At 40.2% G+C, this 15,154-nt stretch overlaps 1 protein-coding gene across 1 annotated transcript in view; it reads right to left on the bottom strand.

Annotated features, from left to right (window-relative positions):
• Nucleotides 1-15,154, bottom strand: part of CCNY (cyclin Y) — a 218,915-nt gene that overhangs the window by 34,693 nt on the left and 169,068 nt on the right. Inside the window, exon 4 of the mRNA XM_002928904.4 lies at nucleotides 2,373-2,473. Coding sequence (XP_002928950.1) covers nucleotides 2,373-2,473 — 101 coding nt within the window. The remainder of the gene's footprint in view (nucleotides 1-2,372; nucleotides 2,474-15,154) is intronic.

The following is a 15,154-nucleotide window of genomic DNA, read 5'->3' as shown; positions in this document are numbered from 1 at the left end:
TCACCATGTCCACAATGAAGCTCAGGAGTATTCGTGGTTTGGGTATTTTTAATGTCCGGGGGAGGGGACCAAGAAAAGGGCTTGGATTTAGGGAAAGCAGAAAAGCCAAAAAAGGAAAATAGGAGTTTCTTTTGATAAGTGTAGGATAAGTTTCAGGCACAATTTCAGAATAGGAGAGCATTAGGATTTAGCTTCTTCCTATCCCGCTTTTTGACACTACTCCTTCTTCTGAGTATCCCTTCTCCCCTTACACCGTTCAAAGACCAGGCCTGGTTAAAGTTCAGCCAGGCCTGCTAACACCTTGAATTATTTTTTACTCTTTCGCTCCTTGATTATAACCCGGCTCAGTGTGAGATGCAGGCATTTATAGGGAAGGATTCTGATGGTACCACTTCAGTTAGGGTCCACCCTGCTCCCAGGTCCTAAATACACATTTTGAAAAAGAGGGCACTTTTTAAAATAAATGAACTACTGACTAAAGGAATTTCAGGTGGTGCAAAGAAAATGTCTTTCGGAATCACAGTATCTACACTGAATGTTTTGTTTCAACAGTCTACTCTTGAACTGGGCCAGTTTTTAGCTCTTTTTCCTCCACATATTAACCTATAATTTAAAAGTTTCAAGTGAACTTTGGTGGGGGAGGGGAGAACAATTGTCCACTTATATCAGGAGTTCTCAAACTTGGCTACCTACTAGAATCTCCTGGTTGGGGGGGGGGCGGTTTAAAATCCAGATACCAGATCTGTAGGGCAAGACATCAAACATCAGTGTGTTTTCCAGCTCCCAGAGGATTCCAGGGTGTAGCCAGGGCTTGGAACCACTGATTTGCCCAGCAGCACATGTATAACTTAGGTGACACTGAAATACCAAAGTGTTAACCAGTTTTCCCACCAGGCTTCTAAGTGTCTATGTCACAACCAGTGGCAATTTCAAGTTATCCAAGGGGGAAGTGTTGAACAACTGAGTCGGATCCATTTGTAAATCCCAAGAGCTCCTGCTGGCCCTGAAAGTGAAGGTGCCCTCTGCTCCACTTGGCCTCCCTTCCTGTTGAAGACGATCCCAGGATTAAAGAGAAATTAGCAGCTTTCATTCCAGGCTCTCTGGAACTTGTGCAGATGCCAACAGCCACATGGTACCTAGATCTTCGGGGCTTTCCGCTCCTCTCCAAAATTACTAATGATTTACTCTAGAAACTACTTTCAAGAAGTACTGTAACTTCCTATTTCCTGGCAGTAAACTGTGGCCCAAAGGCTATGACATGCATACCTCTTCCCAGCTGCAAACACGGACTGCTTGGGTTTACGCCCACTTGTCATTTATCAAGCCGTTAAATGCCAAGGTAATTAGGGAAGAAGCTGCACTTCTATTTAGATCTTAGAAAACGTGCAACCCTTGAGGACGGAAGGCAGCCTCCCATCTTCTCATCTTCCACCTCCCCCCAGGGTGGCTGCTGTCCACAGAAGACTGATACAGTCCCTGCTGCCTGACTGAGGCTGTGATTTATTGCCACATATGGTCACACTCAGAATCGGGCTTCTAAGCCTGAAAACATGGCCCACTGAAATGAAAGAATACTTCTTATTTAGAAATTTAAACACTTACATCATACACTAACTTGGCCTGTTGTTAAATGTGTAATTTCTTAAACACATATAGAAATAAAATACCCCAGATTTTCTGCAGTCGAAATGATGACCACAGACCCCGGCACATCAGGTTTTCTGTGATCTCTGTCAACGGCCATTATTATCACAATGCTAATAGGAACATTACAAGAAAAAAAGTGTTCCTTCCCTCTTAACATCCATTTTAAAATAAGGAAACCGAAGCCCAAAAGGGAAAGGATTTTATCCAAAGACTCCCCTTCCTCCCTTAAACCCCACTTTAAAACAAGGTTCCAAAGAGAAGGATCTTACCCAAACCCTCCCTGTTGCTGAGAGAGCCAAGACCATAACTTAGATCTCTCAATTCTGGGCAAATACACTTTCACTGTCAGGCCTGCTTTCTACTGTAGCCCCGAGTCTTAAATGGGACCACAAAAGCCCTGCTTTATTTTTCAAAGGTAAAATATTAGTAGAGTTATTCCAGGGTGGCTTTAATAAAAAGTGGGAGGTAGAAATCAAATACATATCTTCACCTACATTTAAAATAATTTTAAATTTAGACCAAATTTAGACCAAATGCGAATATGCACAAATATTTGGAACACCCCACATTTTACCTACCAAAATCACTTTTTAAACAGATTTCCTCAATAGTCAATGGCCTCCTCCAGCCCAATCTTACCACTTCCAGACCCCACAACCAACCAGTTAGCTGTCAGGTTAAGGAACAGAAAAAGAATTCAGTTAAGCAAAAATGTGTGTACCCACCATTTAATTGTATACTTGAGGTTTGGTTGACTGACTGTGCTATCATCTAGGAAAATAGTGGAGCAGGAGCTGTATTTCCTCGCTATTTGTCCTGGAGGATGCTAGAAAACAATGGCAACAAGACAGGACAATTAAATGGGATTCAAAATTCTTCCAAGAAACATCATCGTCTTAAACTTGATATGAGACCACTGAGGAAAAATGCCTTAGCAAGAAATATTAATGCCAACATCAAGAACAGTACAAAAACACTTTCTTCATACAATGAAATCCCTTGTTCCTCTACATGTAAAAGTCACCACCACCACTGCTAGTCCCAAACCTCCCTCACTGGAGAACAGTATTCTCCTGCAGGCCACCACCAAAGAGTGTGCTGCAGAGTCCAAGAAAATCACCTGCCCTGGGGCCTGTATGAAACAATGACACTGCTCATTACACCAGTGAAAGACCCTAATTAAGGCAGCAACCTGGTTTTATGCATCAGGATCAAGGCAAGAAGCAACTGTACCCATTTTCTTTATTCTTTAGGTACAGTTGATTTGGAGGCCACTGAAAATGCAGCCAATGTAAATTTAGATCTCCTGGTTAATCAGCTTGAATTTCAGGAGGTGAAGTTATAAGAAAAAAGTATTGCTTTGTTAGGGGCGAAACACATTTTAAAGAGGAAGATTATCTGATACTTTTGAAAATACAACCAACAGGCAGTGCCTATTCTGTCTTATGACTGGTTCTTTCACAAATGTATAAAGTTTGAGCTCTCTGAAGGACCTCTCTGAAGAACTACTTCTGAAACGTACTGGTATAGAAAACAGAATTTAAATTATACACTGATGACATCTAATTGAATACTAACTAGATTTTTGCCACTATGTGGGTGATATGATTAGTAGACATTACTCCAGATAATTCTTATTCAAAAGCAAGTTAGGAAACAAAAAATCAAATCACCCAAACAAGTTTCCATTTGCCTGGTGCTATGTTGACAGTCTAAGAGGCATTTTCAGCAACTAATGCAAATAATCCCTTTAGGGCTAATAAAACTGCCTGCCTCAAGTGCCCACGTGCAAGAAAATTCCATGTCCACACTTTACAAATGAAAAGGAAGCCTTAAAGCTAATCAGAGACCAAATGCCCTATTCCACACTTTAAAATTTACTTCATATTTAATAAGGTTTCCTCTGTAATAAAATTATTAAAATATGCAATAGCCTGAGAAATATAAACCAATGTCATAAACAGAATCTCCCCTCAAAACTAAATAAAAATGTTAATAGTCAAGTATCCAGTTCCTTGGATTGCGGCTAGAGGGCACTGCACTACTGAAACATTATAACCCTCCCTAGCACTGGTTTATAAATAGCACGTGGGTCAGAAGGAAATAACCAAAGTCAGGAAATTCAGTTCTTGGGCTTTCCTTCTTAAGCTCACACTGTTTTGTGCCAGTGTAAGGAAAGGGCACAAAGAAAATCTGCAAAGTTCAAATTACAATTTGAATGTCAATTTTAAATTGGCATTTTCACACCTATCAAATTAATCACAAAATTCTCATTATGACGATCCATAGGCACTAAAAATAATTTTTCTCTTAAGCTCTTACAGCAATCATACTTAAGTCACACAAAACACACTAAAAACTCATAACATAATACAGCTATTAATACAGGTGGCAAGCTTTTAAAGGTCTTATGAAATTTTCCCCATAGGTGCAAAATCTACAAACAAAATCTCAACAGATACTGTGTTTAACACAAAAATTCAATAATTAATTGATATGTTAATGAATTTTAGAGACACGGTAACTTCAGGTATAATCCCAACAATGAAACAAAAGGACAATAATAATTCATTTCTATTTTGTGTGGTTTCAACTACGCCTTCTGACACAAATTTCTCAGGATTAAAATGTGAGGGGAACTGCAAAGAATAGTTCGCCTATGAAAACATGAGCATGGGTGTCAAGGAGACACAGGTGAACATAATCTACACATCCCTTCACAGTCTAAGAAACTCCCTCCCTGAGCCCATGGGCAGGCACACCCCTGGGCGCACACAGTCCCTAAGGGTCAGAGGGTTAACTGGAAAGCAGCCCCAAAGAGGGGCAGCCTCCCAGCACTCAGGGCTGGCGAGCCAAAGCCCTCAATTTGCCAGGGGAACACCAACTAAGCTTTCAAAACTCTATAACAGTGTCTGAATTGAATACAGGTCCTCGTATTGAGTTATGAAGACTTTGAGTTGCAGGTGCCTCATCACTCTAAAATATCATTTGGGTGTTCAGCCACCTGTTGAAGATCAGGACTACAAGATTCAGAGAATGTATACTTCTCTCGATCTGAAATCCACGTCACTAAAAAGCTCAAATAATTAGAACCCTGTGGCAGAAAAGCTCGACTCTGGGGTTGTTCTTGTGCTTTGGTTTCTGTTTGCAGAGGGAAGGGAGAGTCAGCCCAGGCACCAACACCTTCTAATAAGCAGCACCAATGTGCGTCGGACAGCTTGAAACATCTGCGATGGCTCTGAAGCGTCGGAGACACACGCACCTTCACAGAAGACCGTGTTCTCATTTGCTCGATATTTTGAATAAGCACGTGGTGCACCAGATATATGGTTCTCAGTTTTAATATTATATAACATAATACTACATTAATTTAGACGTCCCATGATTCTGAAAGTCCATATGCTTGTACATGTGTATGTTCGGCTCTAAAATCTTCCAAGAAGGTTTCAGTCTTTGCTCATAAATAACACGGCCATATGATGCACTGGAGAACAGCAGTCAAGAAGACAGGTGCTAGAGTCGCAACTGCAGGTGTGAAACTGACTCAGCCATAACTCACTCTGTGACCAGGCGAGTTACTTACCCTCCCTCTCTGCACCTCCGGTTCCCTGTCTGTAAAACAAAGGTAATAGACCCTACCTCACAGGGTCATTATGAGTACATGAGTTAATAAAGTGCTTAGAGCAGGGCCAGCACATGGGAAGCATTACATCAGTCCTTGTTAAATAAAGAGTACATTAAACATGTCAAAAAAAAGTGATAGGAATGTTTTTTTATGCTAATGTACATAACATACTAGAAATATACAGAAGAAAATACCTAAGCAATGTTTTATTGGAAAAGGAAGGGCACAAGAGTCTCGTTAGCTGGCTCAGACAGATGGTACCAAGAATGACAGTCTTGGTGAAAGAGCAGACACTGTAACATCACCCATAAACTGCTTGGAAGGGGAGCAGAGGGCAGGCCAATCAGTGAGAAGCCCAAATATGGCTTTTAAGGAAATAAATGGTCTAAACTATTATTCAAAATATTTTAAGAAAATAAAAATTTATATCTTTGAAATATGTATATTTTACAAATTAAGTAATAAATACCTGGAATAAAACTTGAGAACTGGAGTGCAGATCATCTAGTCCACCTATTCCCATAATGTCGCACAAATAACCCATTATCTACACCCAGTTCCACTAACACACAATTGTTGGACTGTGTATTTAAGAAGATTTTATTGAAGAATTATCATGTGTCCCAAATAATGAGATTATCCCTTTCTATGATTCCAATTAGATGTCTGTCAGATACAAAGATATGTGGAGACAGACGGATAGACACACACACACACACACACACACACACACACACAAAATCCAAGTGCAGGACAAAGAGAAATGCGGGTACAGGGCTAAGACCTCCACTGGACCCTCCACAATAACCAGAAATCCTTCTCCCAACTATTCCATCCAACCCCCCACCTTCTCAGATCTCCGTCAGCTGCCTCACTCTGACCTCCTGCAGGCAGCAAGCATCACAGAGAACTAAGAGGCCATCAGGCAGCATCCACTCACTTTACTGCTTCCTCCTCCCTGGCAAACGAACGGGTAGTACTGCTCCCCTCACCTTCAGTGGAAGACCTATCATTCTCCAGGCCAGGGCTAGTAAATGACTCCGCTTCTTCAAATTTTCTAGAAGTTGACTCACACTCCACATGCAATACCCATTCACAAAGAACCCCAAGCTGCTTCTGTAATGAGTACTTTCCAGCCCTAGCTCTCTCCTGGTTTCCTTCTATCTTGCTGGGTACTCAGTCCCTTTTTTTGGACTCCACTTCTCTGAACTCCCTGGAGGATGACAGTCTTCTCTTTCCCCTGTACTCTCCTCCCAGGAGGTCCTCCTGTAGTCCCATTAGTGCAGCTTCCTTCTGCTCTCCTGTGAGTCCCAAATCTCTCCTCTTTGGCCCAACCTCTCTTCCAAGCTCTCCACCTAAATGTTTCTCATAGGCACCTCAAACGGCAAACAAACCTCTTCTTCCATTCAATTACAATGGCTTAAAACCAGAAATCCACAAAATATTCTTTTTTTTTTTTAAGATTTTATTTATTTGACAGAGAGAGACAAAGCAAGAGAGGGAACACAAGCAGGGGGAGTGGGAGAGGGAGAAGCAGGCTTCCCACTGAGCAGGGAGCCCAATGAGGGGCTCGATCCCAGGACCCTGGGATCATGACCTGAGCGGAAGGCAGACACTTAACGACTGAGCCACCCAGGTGCCCCCCACAAAATATTTTGTCTTTCCTTTGGTCTCCTTGCATGAAATACCACTGATTCTACCTCGGAAATACATTTCAAAAGCATTTTCCTCGACGTCCCTCCAGCCACTAACTGGTATATGAATGGCCTCCATCACTTCTCACCCATATCACTGCAAAAGCCATCCTGCCTCTAGGCTTATTCCTCTACCAAACCAGTCTTCCTCTGATGCTACTGTGATCTTTTTACAAAGCAAATCAGATCATGTCACCTCCCTGCTTAAATGATTCAGAGGTTCTCCACTGCAGGGAGGAGATGTTCATCATCTCTTTATGTCCCCAGGTCACCACTCACTTCTTCCTTCCACATACACTACACTTAGACATAATTAAATGGTGACATAATGACAGTAACAACAACAACTTTTATTTAATGGCTATCAAATAAAAGTCAACAGTAATCTGGATACTTTTCATGTGTTCATTTAACAGCTCACAAACCCCCAACAAGGCGAGGAGAATTCTCATTTCATAGATAAGTCAAAGGAGGTCAGAGAAATTAAGTAACGTTTCCAAGGTCAAATCTAAGACACCAGAGTTCACATTTGTAACACATTTGTCTGACTCCAAAGTCCATGCCTTCCTACCAACCGCAGAAAGGAGAATACCATGTTTTAATAAGCTGGCAAACAGGAGCCCAGGGCAAGGACTCTTGCCACTGGACAGAGAAATACTAATGACACGCTCAGGACATACTGCAGTGAGGCAGTGTCTGGCAGAACAAAGGGGCCAGAGTCCTGGCTCTCTTGTTGTCCTGCTAGGATTCAGCTAATATGGATGAGACACTAGCACAGGTGAAGCAAGAGTATGGCTGGCGTTTGAAAGCCTGGAGCTCAGGAGGTAGCTCCTCCACTTAGTTATGTAAACTTGGGCAAGTTAGTTAAACAGGATGATGAGACATCCTGGCTTGCTGGGGATAGTCCAAATTTGCCCCTGTTGTTGTCCTTGAGTAACCATTACAGAAACCCTATTTACAGTCTATAGTGTCTCAGTTCAGGCAATAAATTATGAGGTCACCATATGCTTTACCTCCACAAGCTTCAATGTGTTCATCTGTAAAATATGGAGAGCCACATCACCCCTCATTGTGGTGCTGAGCCCATGAACATGCTCAATGAGCATTATTAAGTCACTTAATAACACTTAGTCTCTGTGCTTTAGTTTCCTATTTTCAATGGTTGGACAAAACTGACCTATTTCTTAGTGTTTGTTAGGATCAAATAAAAACAAAGCATTAGAAAATACGAGGTAATATTGGTAGAGGAAAAAAGTTATAAAAGTTTGAAAAACAAAATCTCCAGAAATCAAAATGTCCTCATTTTTTAAATTTTCATTGAGAAAGCTAGTTTCCCAAAGTACAGAGAAATGAAATTTGCACTAGTATTCCTTTATTAAGAATTAACTGAGGGCCTGATGTGTGCAAAATAAATGTGGGAAGAGCACAGGAGAGGTGGGAAAGGGGCTGGGGTGCCCACTGCCACCACCTGCCACCTCCTGAATACTCATGATGTGCAGACAGTCGCAAAACGATGAAGGCAGGGCGTGGTAGTTCCCACATTAGATTAAGAAAGTATCTTTGCCCAAGTCACACAGCCAATATGGAGTGGATACAAGGGCATTCTGTGCAATTTCCAAGTCCATACAAACCCAGGGCACTTATCCAAGAGGGCAGAAGCACTCACAGCTGAGAGGAGGGCCATGAGAGAGGAGAGCGCCACCAGCATCCTTCCAATACCACCACAGGCCTCAGAGACCCGATGACAAAAGAACAAACAAAAGGAAGACCCCTCATCTTTGATCTCAAGGTATTAACTAACTAACACTCCATGAAAAGAAAAAGGGAGACTGAACAGCTTTTAGCAGGGATCAATTTTTTATAGCAAGGAAAGCCTACAAGCTCTGAAAGACTAAAAGAAAAAGCAAACATCCATAGAATTAAGAACAGAAACAGACAAAATCATTAATTTGTGAAAGCAGAAAATAAACCAACATTGGATTTCAAGAACAAAAACTGGGTAGATGCCAGCACTGAGGTCAAATTTTACTCTACTGTGAGTCATGCATGCTGTCACTACAAAATAATTACATTCATAATGTACTTCAATCCCAGCTCAAATCTTGGCCTTATTATGGCTCAGTGCACCAACTCTACAATGAGAAGTACTTTTTGTTATTAAACTTCTGGCTGTGAGGCAATATCCAGAAACATAATGTTGTAGGCCTGGCACCATCTGAAGTAGAGAGATTTTCCCGATAGCACTAAGGCTGAGCACTGAGGGCGTGTGGCACCGCCCTGGGCCTCCCCATCCTTCAGGAGGCTTCCGTTCGGCAACGAGCACAGGGTGTGTTTACTGCTGCCCAAGTTCTTTCTGCAGCTACAAAAGAAAGAGAGGTTCATTTTCCAAATAACGTTTTTCTATTACTTCATTTCTTAAATGCAATGGCATATATAGTCCAGGCTGTATTTTCTGGTGTAGGGTGGGATCAGAAATGAGCATTTTCCAGAATGCTGGGGGTAAAGTAGGGTGGATGTTTATCCAATGTAGGTCTTAAAATTTTTAACTTACAGAAAGACTCAAAAATAGGTTAGACGTGCCTCAGAATATAAGAAATTCAAGTTTCCTTCCTACTTTATTTGAGCTCACGCTTCTACATAATTAAGAAACTATTGCAGAAGCTCAAATGTGCACAATGCAAATGTTCAAGGGCCCACACATATCCTATCTCCACTGCCATTCATAACTACTGTGAGACAATTCTGGGAGGTAAGCAATAGCATTCCTCTTTATGGGTGACAAAATCAAAGTGCTTTAACAAGTCACACAGGAACTGGGCATTACAAAGTGGAGCTGTATCAGAACAATCAGAATTCAGGTCACCTGACTCCTAATAAAGTGTTCTTGCTACACCAACTTGTTCTTAAACATTATCCCTTTCAAAATTCTCAATGAATGCAGTTATAGTCATATTGGTAAAAACGTTTCTGGTTCCAGGAGGTCATTTCTTCTCTTGGGAAAAGTTTAAAAAAGAAAAAAGTAAAAGGAAGTAAAGAAAAAATAAGAGTTGTGATTTGAAGAAACAAGTAGCTAATTGTTGATCAGAGTTTAAAACTGAATTCACAGGACTGCAGCCACACTTTATTTAAAGCCAAAGACCAGTACTTTGGAAAACAGTTTGGCAATTCCTCAAAATGTTAAATATAGAATGGCCATACATCCCAGCAATTCTACCCCTAGGTATATGCCCAAGAAAAATGAAAATATATGTCCACACAAAAACCTGTATAAGAATATTCACAGCAGCATTATTCATAAGAGCCAAAAGGTGGAAACAACCCAATGTCCATCAACTGATGAATGGATAGATAAAATATGGCCTAGCCACACGATGGAATGGTATTTGCCATAAAAAGGAATGGAGTTCTAATATAAACTAATTCAATCTGGATGCACCCTGAAAACATGCTAAGGAAAGAAGTCTGTCACAAATGGCTACATAATATAAGATTAGATTTATATGAAATGTCCACAGGAGACAAATCTGCAGAGGCAGGAAGCAGAGCAGTGGTTGCCAGGAGCTAGGGGGGACGAAGAACAGAGAGTGACTGCTAATGAACACAAGGGTTTTTTGGGGGGGTAATGAGAACATTCTGAAATTGACTGTAGTAATGGTTACACAACTCTATGAATATACTAAAAACCACTAAATTGTATTAGTCTAAAAGGGTGAATTTTGTGGTATGTAAATTATACCTCAATAAGGCTGTTTTTTTTTTAAATAAATTTTTCATAGAAGGAAAAAAAATAGTTACAACCAAAAGCAAGACAACACCTGATGGGACAGACTAGAACTGGAAATTAAAGTTACCAGTAGGAATTAATGATTCTAAAATACGTCTTCCCTAGCTATGTTTGCTGAATGGGCCAGTGGGAAGCACTGACGTCCAGCAGCGGGGAGTACACATGAAGTCTAGATCTGGGTTTCTAATACTGTTGTCACCAGAGGACAAAAAAAATCAGGGCTCCCTGAAGAAATGGCTGATTCCAGGGCTGACCCAGGGAGGTACAAGGTGAGCCTGAAATATCTTACTGTGCCAAAAAGCAAGAGAGTGCTCAAAAAAAAAAAAAAAAAAAAAAAAAGATGGGGGCATGCCACAGGAACACAGAACCAGTTTGAAAAGACTGCCACTAGCCAAACCTAGGGAAATGTGAGCATCAAAATAATTAACAGGAATGGCTATAAATCATTGAAAAAACAGAAATCCAGAAGTCCATACTAAAGATGGATGGATGGTGGAATGGGTGGATGGGAAGAAAGGGCTCCCCCGAGAGCAGAATGATGACTGCCACATGGGGAGGAAGCAATGGGGCTGGAAAATTAGCATTCTGCAACCAAAATGTAAAGACTGGTTCAAGCAAGAATAATCAATAGATGCTAAATCTGGGGTTGGAGATAAGGAGGATATTTGCATGGCCCATAGACTGCTTAATAGTTGGCAGGCGGAAAGCCCTTAAATAGTGGGTAGAGAATCTGGACAGCACCCTGCAGGGTGATCAAAATCAACATCACCAATGAAGTCAGAAGGATATTGTGTCTCCAGATTTGAAACAATAAGCGCAAGGGAGCATTCCATAAAGTATTCTGGCTCTAAATGCTTTCCTAAATCCTTCAGACAAATTCAAAATGAGGAGCATTCTGTTAAAAACAAACAAACAAACAAACAAACAAACTGGGGCACCTGGGTGGCTCAGTCAGTTAAGCCTCTGACTCTTGTTTCAGCTCAGGTCATGATCTCACAGGTCATGAGACTGAGCCCTGTGCTGGGCTCAGAGTCTGCTGGAAGATTCTCTCCCTCTGCCCCTCCCCCCTAAATAAAGAAACAAACAAATAAATAAATCTTTAAAAACCAACCAAACGAAAAACACCTGGCCCTGTATTCTTCAACAATGTCAGTGTTAGGAAAAGACAAAGAAAGGCTGAGGACCTCTCCAGATTAAAGGACACTGAGGGGCACACCCACTAAATGCCATGTGTGATCCTGGACTGAAAGCAGTACCAGAGAAAAACACGCTACACAGGACATTATGGGGCCACTTAACACAGTTGGATGATGGACAGTTAAAAAGAATTTTACCAATGTTAAATTCTTGATTTTGATAACAATATTGTAGTTATACAGAGAATATCCTCGTTCTTAGGGAATACGCAGTGGGGTATTAGGATGTAAAGGAAATGATGCAGGTAATCTACTCCCAAACAATTCAGAAGAAAGTATATAGGATAATGATCAGAGTATGGATAGAAAGTGATAAAATACTGGCTTAGAAGTGGTAAATCTGGGTAAAGGGCATAAAGGAATTTTTTGTACTATTATTATTGTAACTTCTATAAGTTTGAAATTTTTCAATAAAAAAGTTAAATATGTATGTCTAAAAGTGATATGTGTTTTATGACTACATAACATATAACACATATAACTTTATGGAACATACGTGTGTGTAACAACGTTAATACAAAGTAAAAGAACAGACTGTAACACAGAGATGCTGGGGTGGGAGCCTCTGCTTAAAGAGGGTCTGCTTCTTATAGGGCTTTTCTGGCAAAGTCATTGCTCTTTCTCAGGCTTCTTGTTTTTTCTTTGCTTTCTCTACTCTAGAAATCCCTAAGCGAGGTGATGGAAGTTGAGACTGAGGTTAGAGAGCAAAAAGCAAAAAATAAAATGGCATAGTAAAGAGGGTGCCTGTCCAGCTCACGTAAGGAACAGCTGTGTCCCCTCTATCCTTAGTATATGACAACAAAGGAACTGGGAAGTCAGACTGAAGTCATATAAGCACAGCTCCTTCCACCCATACAGCGTTGTCTAAGCAATGTGAAAACCAGGCAACCATGGTCAAGAATTTGTGCTGGCTTATTCACAGATGAGATCCTAACATCATATACAAAAGATCATGGTTTCAAATACAGCAACTCCCACCGACAATATGCCGTGAAGTTTCCAGGACAAATCCTGACACTGGTTCAGTGACCCCTTCACTTGTGTGTCTTAACAAGGACAATGCAGTTTTCCAAATGACCCACAAAGGCACCAGGGAAGCAATTCCACCTGTTAGCTATCCTGTATTTGTATACGCCATTACATTTTACAAGCCGCACTTTATTTGTGCCACATAATGAGAGTGACCGAATGAAGAAAGGGAAGGGTGGGTGAGGAGGAAAAAGGAGAGAAACAGGACAAGAGAAAGTGTTTTATAGACATAACCAAGACACCCAAGGACCTGACACCTTACACCAACTTCTCATCTGTATCAACATTATCAGTGTGGACACCATTATCATTTCTAGATACTCAAAAAAAACGCCTGAGATAAAATTACAAAGCGTGCCCCCTACTTCACATCCTGTGTCAAGTACAGTGAGTGTGTGAGAACCAGAGTAGCTACGGTTCCCTTAGCTGTGAAAATCCTATATTCTGTATTACTACTACTTTCCTACAAATTTGAAATTATTTCAAAATATAAGTTGGATCCTCTGATCTTCCTGGACTGTTAAAATCTTACTGAGATTAAAATCTTTCATACCATCCAAGCATCTTGTATTGATGCTAACATAGCAGTTATTCAATAAATTGGTGTTCTATTAAGAGCAAATTTCCCAAAGAGGCAAACCAAGGTTTAGAATTTTTTTTAAATTTCAGTTCCGGGGCACCTGGGTGGCACAGCGGTTAAGCGTCTGCCTTTGGCTCAGGGCGTGATCCTGGCGTTATGGGATCGAACCCCACATCAGGCTCCTCCGCTATGAGCCTGCTTCTTCCTCTCCCACTCCCCCTGCTGTGTTCCCTCTCTCGCTGGCTGTCTCTATCTCTGTCAAATAAATAAAATCTTAAATAAATAAATAAATAAATAAATAAATAAATAAATAAATAAATAAATAAATAAATTTATTTATTTCAGTTCCTAGATTGAACTCACTTCATTCTTGGGCTTCTATGGCTTAACAGATGTAGAGTATCATGGAATAGACACTGTTTTAGAAGGAATCTACTCCTAGCCCATTTAAAGCTAGATGGCAGAGATCAATTCAGAATTTAACTATTTAAGAAGACCATCAACTCTCTACACAGCAGTATTCCCAAAGCTGAAGAAAATATATTTCACCCTGATCTTAACAATTATGAAAATACTGTATCCATACTCTAAATACCAGGAAGACTTTTGCCAGTTTTCGTACTGAACCTGGAAAATTAAACAGAATTTATCTATAGTCCAAGAGGCAGTAATAGTAATAACATCAACAAATTTATATGGTGTTACAATTCGTTTCCAAATCACTTTCCTTTCCATTGTAACATTTGAGTCAGGTAGGCCAGGAATTATGTCCTGATCTATGAGACAGGAGAACTGAGACTTTCACACTTTTTCAAGGTCCCCAAATTATCAGGTGGTAGGTCTAGGGCTTGAGCAAAATCCTTTTAGCTCTAAGTCCAGCTAACAGTGTGACTATTGCTACTGATAAGTAACACCCTATAGTTACTTTATTCTCTCACAAAGTTTCTAGAACTATCACCTATTCATTATTAAGACAAATATTATAATTGTTTTTCATGAGAGTAAGTACGGTAGTCAGCCATTCAACTTCTGATTCATTCTTTTAAATTTCTTTTTTTTTTTTTTTAACTTCTCAGAATGATCAATGCACTTTAGGTATGCTGTCACCAAATGGCAAGAGGATGTCGTAGAAAAATTAGGCCAAAGTAAAAGGCATGAGTCTTCCCTGAGTTTCAAGAGTGATTCTAGACTCCAGACACCTGTAACGGCATTCACAATTTATAAGAGAGATCTTCACATTTTAATTAAAAGATTCACTAAAATAGCTGACCTTAAAAAGAAAAAGCAAAGCCAAAACTTTAGCAAATGTTGAATAAAGTACAAACTTTAAACAAAGGTCTTTACCCAACCCTCTTTTAAAAACCTAAGTGTCTTTCATAATGTATTATATATTCCTACAACTGTTAATACTAATTACATCAAAAACATAGATAGATGCTGAGTAGAATACTAATCTTTAAAATTCACCTTGATTTAACTGTCAAAATACCTAGAGAGGTTTATCCTCAAATGGGTTCAAGCTTTAAAACCTATAATAATTCTTTCAAAAGCAGCCTCCTTTTACTTAATCTTTCATGTCTATCTTGGCTCTTCTGAGCC

The sequence above is a fragment of the Ailuropoda melanoleuca genome, chromosome 15 (assembly GCF_002007445.2).
Source record: "Ailuropoda melanoleuca isolate Jingjing chromosome 15, ASM200744v2, whole genome shotgun sequence".
Taxonomy (NCBI): domain Eukaryota; kingdom Metazoa; phylum Chordata; class Mammalia; order Carnivora; family Ursidae; genus Ailuropoda; species Ailuropoda melanoleuca.
Note: the sequence above shows the minus strand (reverse complement) of the source record. Positions and strands in the feature narration are given on the sequence as shown.